This window comes from Otolemur garnettii, unplaced genomic scaffold (genome assembly GCF_000181295.1).
Source record: "Otolemur garnettii isolate 467f Iridium unplaced genomic scaffold, OtoGar3 scaffold00028, whole genome shotgun sequence".
Lineage (NCBI taxonomy): Eukaryota > Metazoa > Chordata > Mammalia > Primates > Galagidae > Otolemur > Otolemur garnettii.
The window spans coordinates 13692492-13708594 of NW_003852423.1; the positions used below are offsets into that span (position 1 = coordinate 13692492).

The 16103-nt window shown below is 36.4% G+C and overlaps 1 protein-coding gene across 4 annotated transcripts in view; it reads right to left on the reverse strand.

The window, feature by feature from the left end:
- PDE1C (phosphodiesterase 1C) overlaps positions 1 to 16103 on the reverse strand; it is a 651334-nt gene that overhangs the window by 89782 nt on the left and 545449 nt on the right. For all 4 annotated transcript variants that reach the window (XM_003788560.2, XM_023512469.1, XM_003788562.2 and 1 more), the window contains 2 exons: positions 7501 to 7601; positions 4776 to 4904 (listed from right to left, as the gene is read on the reverse strand). In XM_003788560.2, the coding sequence (XP_003788608.1) occupies positions 4776 to 4904; positions 7501 to 7601 (230 nt within the window). The remainder of the gene's footprint in view (positions 1 to 4775; positions 4905 to 7500; positions 7602 to 16103) is intronic.

Genomic DNA, 16103 nt, shown 5'->3' on the forward strand with positions numbered 1-16103 from the left:
TAGCAATTTGAAGATTCAGGAGAGATAATAGAGTGGTTCCAGTACAAAGATCAGCAGGCCTAGGACCCAGGAAGAGCTTATGTTTTAGTCCAAAGGCAGGTAGAAAGAATTCTCTCTTACTCAATTAAGAATATTCTCTTACTCAAGTAAAGGTCAGCGTTTTGTTCTATTTAGGCCTTCAGCTGATTGGATGAGGCCCATTCATTTTAGGAAGGGCAATCCGCCTGCCTTACTCAATCACCCATTTATATGTTAATCCCATCCCAAAACACCCTCAAAGAACCATATGGAATAAAGTTCAATGAAATATCTGGACACACTATGGCCCAGACAAGTTGACATATAAAATTAACAAATTAACCATCACACTCTGCTTGGTTTTTATATATTATTATAATTTATATATTATTAATTTTTTTTTTTTTTGCAGTTTTTGGCCAGGGCCGGGTTTGAACCCACCACCTTCAATATATGGGGCCAGTGCCCTACTCCTTTGAGCCAAAGGCGCTGCCCTATTTTTAAGGATTGTTATAGAATAATATCTATGTTCACAAGGTACATTGATCTCCATATTCATCTTTGAGGCATTTTTGTCAAAGTATTGTATCAAAATTATATCTCATAAAACAAATTGTTGATTATCTATTCCTGTTTGTTGTGTTCTATTGTGTGAAAACAATTTTATTACAACTTCATTCTTTTTTTTTATTAAGTCATATACATATAGATCATGAATACATTTATGCATCTGCGGTTCACAGGGCATAGCATTCTGTGTTGACATTTTTTTCTTTTAGTACTTTAAATGAGTTATTCCATTGTCTCTAGTTTTCACAGTTTCTGATGAAAGATTCACAGTAATTCATATTATCCCCTATAAGTAATGTCATTTTTCTCCAATTTTATCTTTGACACCAAGCAGTTTAATTACAATATGTGGTCAGGTGTACTTTCTTTAAATTGGTCCTGTTTTAGGTTTGTTGAGTTTTGTGAATCTATAAACTTATATCTTTAACCACATTTAGGAAGTTTTCAGTGATTATTTCTTCAAATATTTTTTTCTTTCCCATTTTCTTTCTTTCCTCTGAGGTTCCAATTACTCTTATGCTTAATCATATGAAATTGCCATTCAGTTCTCTAAGACTCTGCTCATTTATAAACATCTATTTTCTCTTCTTCAAATTGAATAATTTCTAAATTTGAAATTTAAAATGAATTGACTGATTCTTCCTTTTTTCTTCTGTATCTTGCTACTAAGCCTATGCAGAAAATCTTAAATCTAGATACTTTCTTTTTCAGTTCTAAAATGTTTGTTTTAGAATTTAAATTTTCATTTTACTTCTAAATTTTACTATATTTCATTCATAATAGGCGAATTTTATTTTACTTCATTGAACATAGATACAACTGCTTTGAAAGTCCTTGTCTGATAATTCCAACAATGGGTATCTTGGAAAGTATATCTACTGGTTGTCTTTTCTCTTGTAAATAAATCATATTTTTCTGTTCTTTCTATATCATTTAGATTATATAAATATAAAGTTCTAGAAACTCTGGGTTCTGTTTGCTGTGCAAATTACTGATACTTTGTTTTAGCAGCTAATTAGCTTACTTACACTCATAATATAAGCTCTTTACAGTTACAGTGAGCAACGTATTGGCTCTCAACTCAGGCTGCTTTTAGTCTGCCCCATGTGTGTATAATTCAAGTATAAAATACCATATTCAAGTATACAATGTTATGTAAGTGTATATAATTCTGCCCATAATCTTGGTCAGAGGTTATAGCAGAATTTTAGTTTCTCATTATTTAAATTTCTCTTTTCTGGGTTCTACCTCACTCTCCATAATCTCTGGCTTTTCCAGGTCCCCAACTTGATTTCTCTAACCAGAAAGAAGGTAGAGTTTTTATCAGAGATATATTTAGCCAATGCGTGGTCGCCTTAACTGAGACGTTTTGCAGAGTTAGTCACAAAACCAGCAAATGCACCAATTTTGATATCCTTTCAAAATCGACCTGACTTTGTTCACCCTTTTGAGCCCTCAAATCATTCTTTTTTATAAAAAAGAAATCTTGCCAGTAGTATTTATAATAGTTGTTATTTGCAGGAGGCTTAGTTTTTAGCAGCTTATTTAGTCTGCCAAGAGCAAAACTTCATGTTAGTCTACAGTGAAATAAAGTATCTGGTAATATATTCATTTCCAATGGTTCTCTAAAGTCCAAAGCATTTATGTGTCCAAATAGAATCCATCAGCTACTGAAATTATTGTCTTAGAAAAACGTAGGATACTAAACATATGCTATCTTTTGGTTAGTAAAATTAACAAAGGGTCTTAAATAATAAATTAATATTTTATTAATGTATAATAATAAATTAATGTGTTGGGTCACTATATCTAAAAATTAATAAAATACAATAAAATAACAAAACAGTATTGTAAAAGCTACCTTTGAATGAAAATATAAGAGGACACTAAATTTATATAATTTAAGTTAACACGTCATCAACTACAATATTTGTTTAGCCTATAAAATCCTACAAAATACTAGGAGTAGAAACAAAACATGGACTTGGTACCTGTAGCTCAAGCAGCTAAGGCACTAGCCACATACACCAGAGCTGGTGGGTTCAAATCCAGCCTGGGCCTGCCAAACAACAATGACAACTATAACCAAAAAATAGCCAGGCATTGCAGTGGGCGCCTATAGTCTCAGCTACTTGGGAGGCTGAGGCAAGAGAGTCACTTAAGCCCAAGAGTTGGAGGTTGCTGTGAGCTGTGATGCCACGGCACTCTTCTGAGCTTGAGGCTCTGTCTCAGAAAAAAAAAAAAAGAAAGAAATGAAACATGGTACTATAGGCTATAACAATAGAGAAGTTTTCACAGAATTAGGGTTTTTCAATACCTGAGATACTTTACTATTTTCACTCTCTCTTTGAGATAAAGAGATAATATTTATATTTCGCCCTTTCTTCAAGATAATAAAGATAATGTTGAATAAGAAACACAAATATATAAGGTAGCATGAACAGACTTCATTAAACTGTATTTTCAACTCATTAGTTTGGCCATTTGTTTTTACACTAAATTCACCTAAGATTTTCTGAATCATTTAATTGTTTTGATCAAAGTTAGTATTCAAATTAATCTCAGCTGGCACTTTGCAAGTACCCACCAATAAGAATGCAGAGCTAAAGATAAAAACAAGGATGGTTGCCTTGGTATGTACCAATGTGTTCCAGTGTGAACTGATATGTGCCAGTTCATTCCAAGTGGTTATGAGTTTAGGTACTGCTTAAAACAGCATCACTAAGCTAGTTGTAGACTGAAAGAGTCAATGAAGTTTATGATTATAACAGAGTAGAAACAATAGTAAAGCTAGAAATATATAACAAAAATACACACAACAGAAGTAGCATATCCATGCTTTGAAATATGTTTAGAGACATTTATGCAAGCTTTGGAGCATGTTGCTATTATAGATTGTCACGAGGCCAGGGAAAATATACACTATCTAAACAATCTCCTCACACAAATCCTTCAAAACTATGATGTATCTGAATATGTGTGAAGCTGTTCTCTGCCATATTCAAACCTTTCATTATACTTTCTTACAAGCTTTTAAGTTAGAGGGTTCTTTTCTTCCCAAAGGTGTGCACTGATTAACTGAAGTGCTCTGCTCAGTGTATTCCAACAAAATTTGAGCCAAATATTGCCCTATGTTTTAATAAACTGAAGTTTTATGGAGAATTTTAGCCACTCTTATTGAAACTCAGTTTCAGATTTATTGTTCAGTATGACTTATTCCTCTGAATGCTTGCAAAAAGCACATAGATACTCAATAAAAACCTGATAGTTTTATTAAAATATAAGGACTATTTGAGTTAACAGTGGATTTAAAACTTTGTTAAGGATTTAGACAATTTGGCCCATAAGCTTTGAAACACGCTTACCTAAATTTGTAGTGACAATGATCTGCAGGCTGGCTATATATGCCACAAAGTGTGCTAAGGATTTTAAATGGATTATGTCATTTATTATCAGTCTAACCCCACTGCATGGTAAATGTTATCTACTTTCTAGAAATTATATTTTTAAAGTTATAAAGAGTTTGAATGACTTTCCCAGTGTCATAAAACTAGTAAATGACTGAGTCCATATTCAAAGTCAGGTACGCCTACATCCAAAGACACACAATGTCATTTAGGCAATGGAATTAAGTGCCCAGGATTTTGTTTTTAAATTGTTGAAATAATTTTCTCAGAAAATGTCAAATCAGAGGTGAAAAACAAATGTCGAATGATAAAATTCAGATTCAGGAAGTTCAGATAAATGCAACAGACATTGCCTAAGGTAACAAACAATATTTCCAAATTGTCATCAGACACTTAGAAGGTTTTCAAACTTTCTTCCTTGAGAATTTTTAGCCCAATATAGAATTATTTGACTCAATCTGATTTCCCTATTCATGAACAGAAAAGCAATGTAAAGCTAGCAAAATAAAGTGGTTGAAACTTAATCATAACATCCTATTGCCTTGATTTGTAAATATTTGAATATCTATGTCATTAAGAAATACATCTATACAGAGAGAAATGGAAGGACAACACACACACAGCCAGAATAAGTGAGCAAGAGAGAGGAAGAAAGAGAGAGTTAAAGAGAAGGAGAGAACACTCATAAAACTTTCAAACAAGACATTATTGCTGTCAGAGCAGCATATTCATGTATATTCCTTCCCTGGCTTCCAAATCTCTCTCCTGTCTCATCCTTACCTCCAGTCATCCTTTGAGAGGTTGATCAAAATATTCATTTCCTCATCCTCTTGCAGAAGGCGATAGACCGCACTCAAATGGTGATTTTCCAGCACAGATCTATCGTTGTACAGAATAGCTGAATCAGACCTGAACCGAAAGACAAGCCAAAGTGAGGATGCTGGACAGTTGAGGTTTCTTCCAGCCACTCTGACAGAGGACACTGCACTATCACTTTCTCCTATGGTTAGAAATGATCTTTGCCTCTGTGCCATTTACATGAACCAAATGCTCAACCGATACCGCAAATCATCCATAGATGCATGAACAATATTTTACTATCAATACATTTGCACTGGGAAATATGTAACACCATTCCTGAGAATTCTCTAAAAACTGTTTTATAACAAGATATCAATACCTTTTACTAGCAGCAAAAGTGATTTTTAAAACTATGGCCATATCAAACTTCCTTTTATTTTCTGTAATGATGTTAGTTTTCTAATTTTTATTTTATTCAATGAACATAGTAGTTTATTTATCTATTTATTTTTTGGTTGTTAATTCATGAAACTCATACCAGGCAGCTTACTGGTATGAGTAAACTTATTTGCTATCTGTAAGCTGCCTGGGATTTTTGCCCTTAAACTTATTCTATGCAAAAGGTACGTATGGAAAATTGAGAGGAAAGATTATAAAGATTATATGTCAGTTGTTAGTCCCTTTCGTAAAAACTATTCTATAACTGAATGTCACCAAACATAGGGCTGTATGCTATCTTAATACCTTTAATTTAATGAAAGTTCAGATTATGAGAGCTTACCTATTTCTCATCAAGGAAGCTTAGTTCCAGAGGTTTAAATGACTTTTAGAGGTACTCTGACAAGTGGGCCAGGGCTTCTCAAGATAACTTCCACCTGTCATGGGCCAAACTTTGGGACATGTCTAGCACACCTTAAAAGCGCTAGGTTAAACATTTTATCTATCAAAAGATAAAGGACCTGGTCACTGACTTAATTTTCTGAACAGGGATCACATGGGCTGAGATATTTTAAAAAGTTCTACTGAAGAGAGTCAATATTTAAATTTCATTCCAAACCAAGCTTAACTACACCCACTGGAATTTTCCACCTCCTATGGAGATAACACAAAACATGAAAATCCTGAGGTAAAAATCTGCTCTTATGTATGTTGATACAGTAGGTACCAAGTGACATGTAATTTATGATGCTAAACCATTTTTCAACCCCTGCAATTAAGCCATTTTCTTCTGAGTTGTGACGAGTTTGGACATTGGTGCCCAGGCAAGATCCACGTACACTTGTTCCGCCCACCTCTCCTCCTTGGCAGGTGCTATTCTCCATGTCTCTGCTCACGGCAAAGGTTCCTCCCACAGACACACATTTAAGGGTGCTTCTCTATGGAATTCCCTGCATGCATTAAAGACCTTGGAACAGCCAGGGAAGGCTGCTTCCCAGCAGCTGAGATTACTCTCTGGTGAGGAGGCTGGAAGGAGGAACAAAGCAACCAGCTCAAGTCCTTTTGTCTCCTTTCATTCCATTGAAATTCCCCTTCTGAACAGAGATCAGACGATATTGTCTTCTTTTGTGTACCCCATAATTAAGTGTTGAGTTCATTAAATACATGTAGATTGATTTAATGAACACAAACCTATCTGGAGTATGCACCTGCTTTTTGAAGAGAAATCAGCAAGTATTTATTTGGCTTTAAACTCCCATCCCTTCCTGCTTTCTCTCGGCCTGAAGACCAGTATCAAAACCAGTCACAGCTCAAGGGGAAAATGATTTAATTATGGAAGTTGGAGGTGCCACCTTTCCCCAAATCCTAGCTTCTTCTGATTCCTATGTCAAGGCTCAATTAACCCTATTGTCAGATTCTCTCCAGTTCCACATCACTGTCTTGAAAGATAGCAAGTTCTTAGGCCAAGAGAGGGAAAATAAAGCTTCAAAGATTCATCCTAAGGAGAAAAAACAATTGATTCATGCTGATTGCCTGTAACTCTGTATTGAGAGGAGTAAGGATAAATCCACAGCTTAGGGAGGAAATAAAATAGCAGGATCAATTAGTGATGTCTATTACAGGTCTGAAGATTCGGAGCAGGGCACTTGGACCCATATTTGTGCCCCCAACAGAGGTTGTTGTTTATCTGCGCAATTCACTACGAACGGTACACAGGTTGCTTGTGGTGAAGGTGGCCTAGAAGAGAAACTCTAACTCCCAAGCCCTGTACCAGAGAGTGATGCAAACACTGAACAAAGCAGGTATGAATGAAACTAGAAAGGATGAAAGAGCATTTTATGAGAATTCCAGAGGTCGGATGGCAGAAGGAACAATTACTGTTAATACCAATAGGAACACTCCAATCATCCCTGTCCGTATTGATTTAGCTTATGTGGCTCATGGGTCTTTATGTAAACTATTCCATCTCTTATTAGAAATAGAGTATGCATAGAATATATATAAATAAGCAGCAGGTGTTAAAATAGAGAAGAAAAGGATATCTATACTAGATCTAAATAAAATATAAGAAATAGGAGCCCATGGTTTCTTAAACTCTGAGTCTTGATTGAAGCTGATCAGGCTGATTTCTTGTTTATAGGTTCATCTTTTCAGAAACCCAGAATAGGACAACCATACAAAAGAAAGGGGACTCACACCTTTCTAACTTCTAAAACTTTCCCCTGACCCCTCCTGCCTCCTTCTCCAAGCATTTCAACATCCTCACCGAGTCTGAATGTGGAAATTGTTGGTGGTTCCGGTATGCTCATAGTCGTGGATGGCAGCTGAGAAGATTATAGCAAAGATCTCCAGCTCCGTCAGCCAGTTCTGAAAGGGAGATTACAGAGCAATCAGATAATCTGTTTCTTTCTCAGACAAAGTCTTCAGCTTGCTGACAGCACACCCACACTGCTGCCTCTCCACCCTGCAGCTGGTAAGCTATTGCCAAACACAAGTTTTCTGAGACATAGAAATAAATTTTTTAAAAAATTTTTTCGGTGAAGAGATCTGGGGACTTGAGATTTGAAAACAGCATGACCAGCAAGGCTGCTAACTAGTAGTGTTATCCGCTTCAAGAGAGTTAAAAGACAATGAATGTTAAGACTTCAAAAAGCCCTCATTTCATCCTCCTCCAAATTCCAAATAAAGTTCCCAAGTAGACACACATACACACTTAAAAATTTCAACACAATACCAAGGACCCAGAGTAATAGGAAACCTAATGCCTGACTATAGGAGAAATATTCACTACATAGCAGATAGAGGTAGTAGAGAAATAACACTCGGCTTTCTGCTCTATACATGTTAATGTTTGAAGAGACTGGTCCCCCACTCAAAGTTAGCTGCAGCTCGATAGTTTGCAAAGCGGGTTCCTTGGAGCAGCAGAATTAGCATCACCTGGAAGCTTGTTAGAAGTCCAAATTATTTTGCCCTACCCTAGTCTCAATGGATCAGAAACTGCAGGTTGTGGTTCAGAAATCTGTATTTTATCAAACCATCCAGATAATGCGTACTAGAGTCTGAGAACTACCACTGTGTTTGCAGCTCCAAATAACTGACTTCCATTTTATGGACTCTGAAGATTCACTTCTCATGCCTTCTGTTAAACCGCTCTGCTTGATGCTCACACAACAGAATACTCCTGACTCTTGGGCCACCCTTCGGTATCTTCTGATCACTTTTGTTACTAGTTAAATGGATGCTTACATGATTCAAAACTCTGTTTTTGGTAAGTTGTATTTGTTACTATAATTATGTAATTAAATATGACATAAACCACTAAAATATGAATGCAAACATGGAGTTGTTATTTCTACGGAACTGAAGCTCAATGCTTTGTACAGTCACTAAATGAATAGATGAGCTCACATCACAAAGTCCCAAAGCTGCACCTGCTGGTGAGGGTGTGGAGAGAAGGGAACACTTTTATAGCATTGGTAGAATTGCAAACTAATACAGCCTTTTGGAAATAAGTCTGGAGAATTCTCAAGGAACTAAAAGTAGACTTTCCATTTGATCTGGTAATCCCATTACTAGGTATTTACCCGGAAGAAAAGAAAATCATTTTATCACAAGGGTCACACAGTCAGTCGAGGGAGAAGCCACAGAATAGGATTCTAGAATTCTCACTCATAATCTTTAAGTCATATCTCCTTTGGGTCATTGTTCATGTGATTATTCAATTTTGAATAAAATTATATAGGTATAATTTAATATTACACATTTTTCTTGATATTATCCATGCATATATTATAGATATACACATTTGGCAATGTCTTTCTCCCCCCACCCAATCCTGTCCTGGCCTGTCTGCCACTCATGACTCTTGCTACTCATTCCCCCACATATACCTCTTGTTCTAAGCTCATGCACAGTTAATTTTACATTTTTAAAATAAGATTATAAATGGGAGACAGAATAACATCTTAACAAATCAGGATATCAGTCTAGCCAGCAGAAAATGTCCAAATAACTGTATGATTACAATTCCCACGTCACAAATATGAGTGACACTTCTCTCCTTACCCAAATACACTAATGAAATCCTACCTTACATATAACCTACCTCAAACCAAAACCACTGAATGACTAAATAAGTATTTAACACAATTTTAAAAAGCAACAGTCTTTAAAACTCATTTTAACACCCTAGTTTGACCACAGACACTGTGAATGCTTAAAACCAGTTATACTGCTTTGGGAATAAGAAAGAAATGTGGTATCTGACAAACCACAGAGGAAAGAAGAAAGAGAAACAGCTTCTCACAGGAGGGACCTTTAACATGGTTCTTGAAAACTGAACAGAATAAGAAATGAAGGTGGGCATTTTCAGAAGAATGAACAAAATGAGTAAGTCCCAGGAGCAATCATCTCAAGTAAAAAACAAACAACAAAAAACAAATAATTCCCTGGACTAAAGTAGGAGTTGGAGCTGATTGAGACCCTGTGATATCAGGCCTTCAAAGCCAGAGTGAGTGAGGAATGTCAACTTGATTCCATGGGAAATGAAGTTTTCATGCAACAGAGTAACACCACTTCCAGAAGAGTATTTGGGCCAGAGCAGAGAAGAGAAAAATAAGAGAAGTGCTTGTAGACTAAAAAGTTCTTATAGGAGGTATAGACAGTACAAAGGTAGAATTGATATAACTCAGCAATTCACTAAATTTGGGGTGGGATGGAGGGACAAGAAGAAGTTATAGTCAATGAGAACAATCAAAGATGACTTCTATCCTGCATGGCTAAAATATCCTGGGTGGGATGAGAAGGTGCCATTAATACAAACAAAGACAGGAGAAGAATTGAAGAGAAGGTGGGCTTCATATTTTAATATGACTTAGATTTCCTTTCCTTTTCCAAATTAGTTACTGTGAACACAGAAAGTTTTATGTCAACCCATAAGAAGTCAGAAATTTAAGTCCCACAAGCATTTTGTTCCAGAATTATCAAACTGTGGCAAGGTCCAAGTCACAGATCCTACTAATGTTTCCTGACCTAGAAAATATGAGTGCCACAACTAATTCATTGACAGGGATGCCTTGACAAATGCTAACTGTGGACTTTGAATTTTGCTGTGTATGATTCAGAAAACAAGCTGAATGTGTACGCCTATAGGGGAACATGGGAAGAAATGGATACAACGGGCCGTAGGAAACCTGAAAGGCAAGGACATGTACAATCTCCCACTGCCGGAGGAGACATTATCAGAAAGTCATGACTTTGGTATGTGAGTGATTGAGTTTCTTTAGTAATCTGTTTCCACCTCAGTTTCCCACTGCTACCTTAACAAATTACCACAACCTTACAGGTTCAAAGAACACCCCCTATTAACTGGCATAGCTGTCTAGGTCAGAAGTCAGGTACAGTGTGGGTGGGTTCTCGGTTCAGGGTCTCACAGGCTGACACCAAGGTGTGGGCAGGGTTGCATTCCCTTCCGCAGCCTCTGGGGGATCATCTGCTTTCAGGAGTATCCAAGACATCAGCAGAATTCATTTCCTTCTAATGCTTTCCAGGTGGCCCCTCTACCTGCAAACTAGCAATGGGCCTGTTGAGTCCTTCTTTGACTTCTCTGTGTCTCCTTCACTTTGATGAATTTGTGTAATTACATTGGCCCACTTGGAGAAACCAAGATATTCTCCCTATTTAAGGTCTTCTCACTGGTAACCTTAACTATACCTGTCAAGTATCTTTTGCCATCTAATGCAACATATATGTGACATCAGAGGACCAAAGTCGTCAGGGGACCAAACGTCTGCCAATCACAACCCCAAATAAAGTTACTTAGCATTCTTGAACCAAGATGTCATTTTCCTATTTTTAGTTTTCCCCTTGTAAGCACAATGATGCCATATACAACCAAAAGAACAAGCTACACAGTTGCTCCTTCCTGGGGAAAAAAAAAATAGGCAAAGAGGAAATTGTTAGCACTTTGCCTAAAAAAAGCAATGAAAATGGCCCAGGGACAGCTTCAGAGTTTGGAATGTTTTCACCGAAATCCAAAGCAGTTTAGAGTCTGATTAATATCTATTCAATCAATAACAACTCTTCAGTCTAATCCTGTTCAAGGATCTTCTCTTAGAAATGAGCAGGAAAGCATTCAAGTGTCTTCTAGGCGCCCTTCAGTTAAACAATAACGAGTAATACAAACAGATTACCATGAGTAATACTGTTGATGTTGAAACCCAGACGTCACTTTATCAATGGGCTATTTTGATTGCCTAAACGTCTTACAGTTTATAACACTGAAATGATTTAAAGCATTTTCGCACTCTTGGTTTGTAATGAAAGGTTAGAGCAACAACACGTTCATTCATCAAAGTGTTCCCCACTGTTTTTTGTAAGCTCTAAATGAAAGAAGTTTGTTTTGAGCTACATTTCCAAGAGAGAGTGGGTAAGGAATAGTTTCTATATTTAAGAATTATTCTGAATATGGCCTGACTTAATAAGGTAAATTCAATAACAAATGGCAAATGGATTTGTTTAAGAACAGTATGAAGTACGTCATGACCCTCACCTGCTAAGACATAACATTTATGTTAATCTTAATGTGAATTAGCATAAATGCTGGAGCTTTTCATGAGCACAAAAGAAGCGGTGTATGATTCACCTTTCTATCTCCATAATACACTGCACACAATAGGTACTAACTAAATAGATGGTGAATACATGAACTCAACGTGCACGGTGCATCCATTTTGACCCTCATCATAATCTCTGGAAATAAGTGCACATGAGGATACTAAGGTATAAGAATGTAAGGAGTTTTTTATTTGTCACAGGCATTGTAGAAACACGGTTAAATATTTAAATGCATGGCCTTAGACACTAGAGCTGGGACCAAATCTTGGCTCCACTACTGCATTAGTTTTCTAGGGCTGCCATAACAAAATAACACAGGTTATTGTTAAGGTGGCTTACACAACAGAAATTCATTTTCTCACAATTCTGAAGGTCCAAGATCAAGGTATCAGCAGGATTGGTTTCTCCTGAGACCTCTCCTTTCCTTGCAGATGGCCATCTTCTCTCTGTGAATGGTCTTTCCCCTCTGTGTGTGGATACCTGTATCCTAATCTCCTTTTTTTTAAGGACATCAGCCATATTGGAGTAGAGTCCACACACATGACCTCATCTTACTTTAATTACCTCTTTAAATGCCCTTTCTCCAAATATACTCATGTTCTTAGGTATTGGAAGCTAAACCTTCAATATGTAGTAGAAACTCCATAGTTGACCAACTCCCTACATTGACCACCTTCTTAAGTTGACATAATTTTCACATACCAGACATGCACCACATGTACATATCAGTATAGTAGGCCTAGTTCTTTATGTTGACAACTTTTGTATGCTGACCAGTTTGTTACAGTCCTTGGGCAGTCAAGTTAAAGAAGTTCTACCATATAAATTTGTAAGAAACATAAGTCAACCCATATATTGACTTTATAATAAGATGATCTTAATCTCTGTTAATGAGAGCTTCCTCTTCTCTAAAATAAAAATAATATTACTTTCAGTAGCAATCACTGCCTATTGCTCAACTTGCTCCATTTCCTTTTCCAACTATGTCTCTTACTTTGTTTGGGAGGGTGATGTTTCCAGTCTTCACTATATATTACAGTGGCCATGTGACACAGCTCTGACCAGCAAAATACAAGTGAAAGTTACTGGGTTGGATTTCAGGATAGCTCTTTAAAAGTGAGCAGATTGGGCAGTGCCCATAGCTCAACAGGTAGGGCACTGGCCACATACACTGAGGCTGCTGGGTTTGAACCTGGCCCAGGACAGCTAAAACAACAGTGACAACTACAACAACAACAACAACAACAAAGAATAGCCAGGTGTTGTGGTGGGTACCTGTAGTCCCAGCTACTTGGGAGGCTGAGGCAAGAGAATTGCTTAAGCCCAGGAGTTTGAGGTTGCTGTGAGCTATGATGCCACGACACTCTACCCAGGGTGACAGCTTGAGACTCTGCCTCCAAAAAAAAAAAAAAGTGAGCAGATTTATTAGGTTTGCACTGTTTGTCTATCTCTTTACTTGGATGTGCAGAGGAACCTCAGCCATTTTACAAGAATAAGGACAAAGGCACATGCCAAAGAAAGTGGGGAGAAGACTTAGAAGAAGGCTGTTGCTGGTGAGGAGACCCACACCATGCCTGGATGGCTCCACACAGATGCAGAGCATACCCACACCACTGGCCCATCTAAGCACCCTGGACATTCATTTACAAAGACCACTAGACATTTGGAAGTGGGGGAACAACAGTGTAAAACTGTGTCTCTTCCAACTGTGTCTCTTATTTTGTTTGGGAGGGTGATGTTTCCAGTCTTCACTATATATTACAGTGGCCATGTGACACAGCTCTGACCAGCAAAATGAGAAGAGTCTCATAAACAAATGAACATCTTCCCAAGAATTAACGAGATAATTCTATTTTTTAAAAGAATTTTAAAAATTTTAGTTATAAGTATATTCTTACCTATCTAACACTGCTAAGAAAATAGAGCATTCCAAGCACAGAAAAAGAGCTCCTAAAATTAAAAAACTGCTAACTAAAAATGTTCAATGAGGGCAGTGCTTGTGGCTCAGTGAGTAGGGTGCTGGCCCCATATACCAACAGTGGTAGGTTCAAACCCGGCCCTGGCTAAACTGCAACAAAAATATGGCTGGGTGTTGTGGCAGACACCTGTAGTCCCAACTATTCAGGAGGCTGAGGCAAGAGAATTGCCTAAGCCCAGGAGCTGGAGGTTGCAGTGAGCTGTGATGCCACAGCAATCTACCAAGGGTGACAGAGTGAGACTCTGTCTCTAAAAAATTAATTCATTAATTAATTAAAAAATAAAAATGTTAAATGAGCAGATTTAATAATTAGAAGGACCTATCTGAAGGTTAAACTAGTAATCTAGAAGATAGAGTTGAAGACATCTCTCAGTAGTTATAAATAAAATATTGAAACGGAGAAATAGGAAAGAAGCCAAGAGATGTGAAGATGAATTCAGAAGGCCTAAGAGAAGTCTGAGAAGCAGACAAAAGTGATAACAGACAAAGAGAAATACTCAAAGAAATATAAAAGAAAATTTTGGGTTTTCTTCTTTTTAAGCACTTAGACTTTCTGGACCCTTTATGATTGAGAGGAGACATGTGAATCATTTTGGTCAATGAGTTGTGAGTGAACATAAGAAGCAGTTTCTGAGCTGCAGAATTTAAGAGCAGATACAAGAATATCAGAGCCCCTTTACTTCATGCCATAATGACTGACAGCATTCAGAAAGGTATTTTAACAAACCTAAGCCCTGGAGTGAGGATGACATAAGGCAGATCCTTTAACTTACCCTAAGGGTTAAAAAAAAAAATCTACATTATTTTTAATCCACTGAAATCTTGGGATTGTTTGGTTCTACCGCAAAACATAGCCCACCCTAAAGGACATGCCCTAGATGAAAGAAAACCTTAGGAGAAGGGAAGATGTGTTCTCCCTATAATATATTAATTATAATTATTATAATAATGTAATAATAATTTTTAAGAAAGTCTATGTACAAGGTCATAAAAATAAAAGGCAATTGCAAATTTCAAAATATTTTACATAAACACAAAGTGTTGTTAGTCATCATTATTGTTTATGTTTAATAATAACATTACTGATAATTAACTATTGATACATGCTAGCCACTAGGTAAACATATTTATAAAGAATACCCAAACATTTTCCAGCAAAATATTAAGCTCTCAAGAATATAAGTGTCATAACCAAAGAGAACAAAAGTGGCTAGTACACATAAGGAAAATGTTTAGTATTACCAGTATTAACAATAAAAAGTTAAAAAATCACAAAACTTTCTAGGTTTCTAGGAGGATAACCAAAAATATTATTTATAGTTGTGAAATGATACAAAATAACGGTTTAGCAACAAGATGTCCCAGTGATCAACTATTCAAATTGTCTTATAATGAACATATAATGATCTAGGGAAATTACATAATTATATGATTAATTGAAACAGACAAGATAAAATAAGTCTATGTATACTGTAATCCTGACTTTATGTACACACGGGAGAAGCTAATTCCCTAAAATCATCACAGTGAAAAACTTTACCAAGGTAATGATAAATAACAGAGAAATAATTTTTAGCACTTATCTTCTTTATATTTTTTATAATAATGTGCTTTTCCAAATAATCTGGAAGAAGTATGTACTATTTTTCTCTTTATAAAAGTTTTATTCATTTTTATTTATAGAGATTATAAATGAATATTTTCTCATTACAAAAAAGAGTTCAAAGAGATACAGCCTCCCTTTGACCACCACTCTGGGATGAGAATCTCTCCAGAGGTAACCACTATCTTCAGTTTAGGGTTTACCTTTTTACAGGTTTCGTATATATCTATGTGCATATAAATGTGCCATACTGAGCAATATGCATCATATAGAACATATTTTCCTACAGATTTTTACACTTAACAATACTTCTTCAGTCTCAGTCATACAAATCTATTTCATTATTCTTAATCACGCCATGGTACTCCAGAGCTTAAATTCCCTGCCGTTTGACTTATACTTTGTGAATTCTCACTATCCCAAACATTGCTACAGTAAATGTCATGACACAGGCCTTCTGGGGCACATTTGGAAGTGACAGAGCCTTGATGTGTATATTTTTCTTTATAGTAATTAATGCAAAATTATTTTCTTAAATGACTATACCAATCTACCCTCCTGAGAGTAGCATGTGAGAATGTAATCACCTCTAAATCAGTGATTCTTAAATCTAGAGAAATCACCCCACCTCACAGTAGTTTACTTGGCAAAGTTTGGAGACATTTTTTTGTTG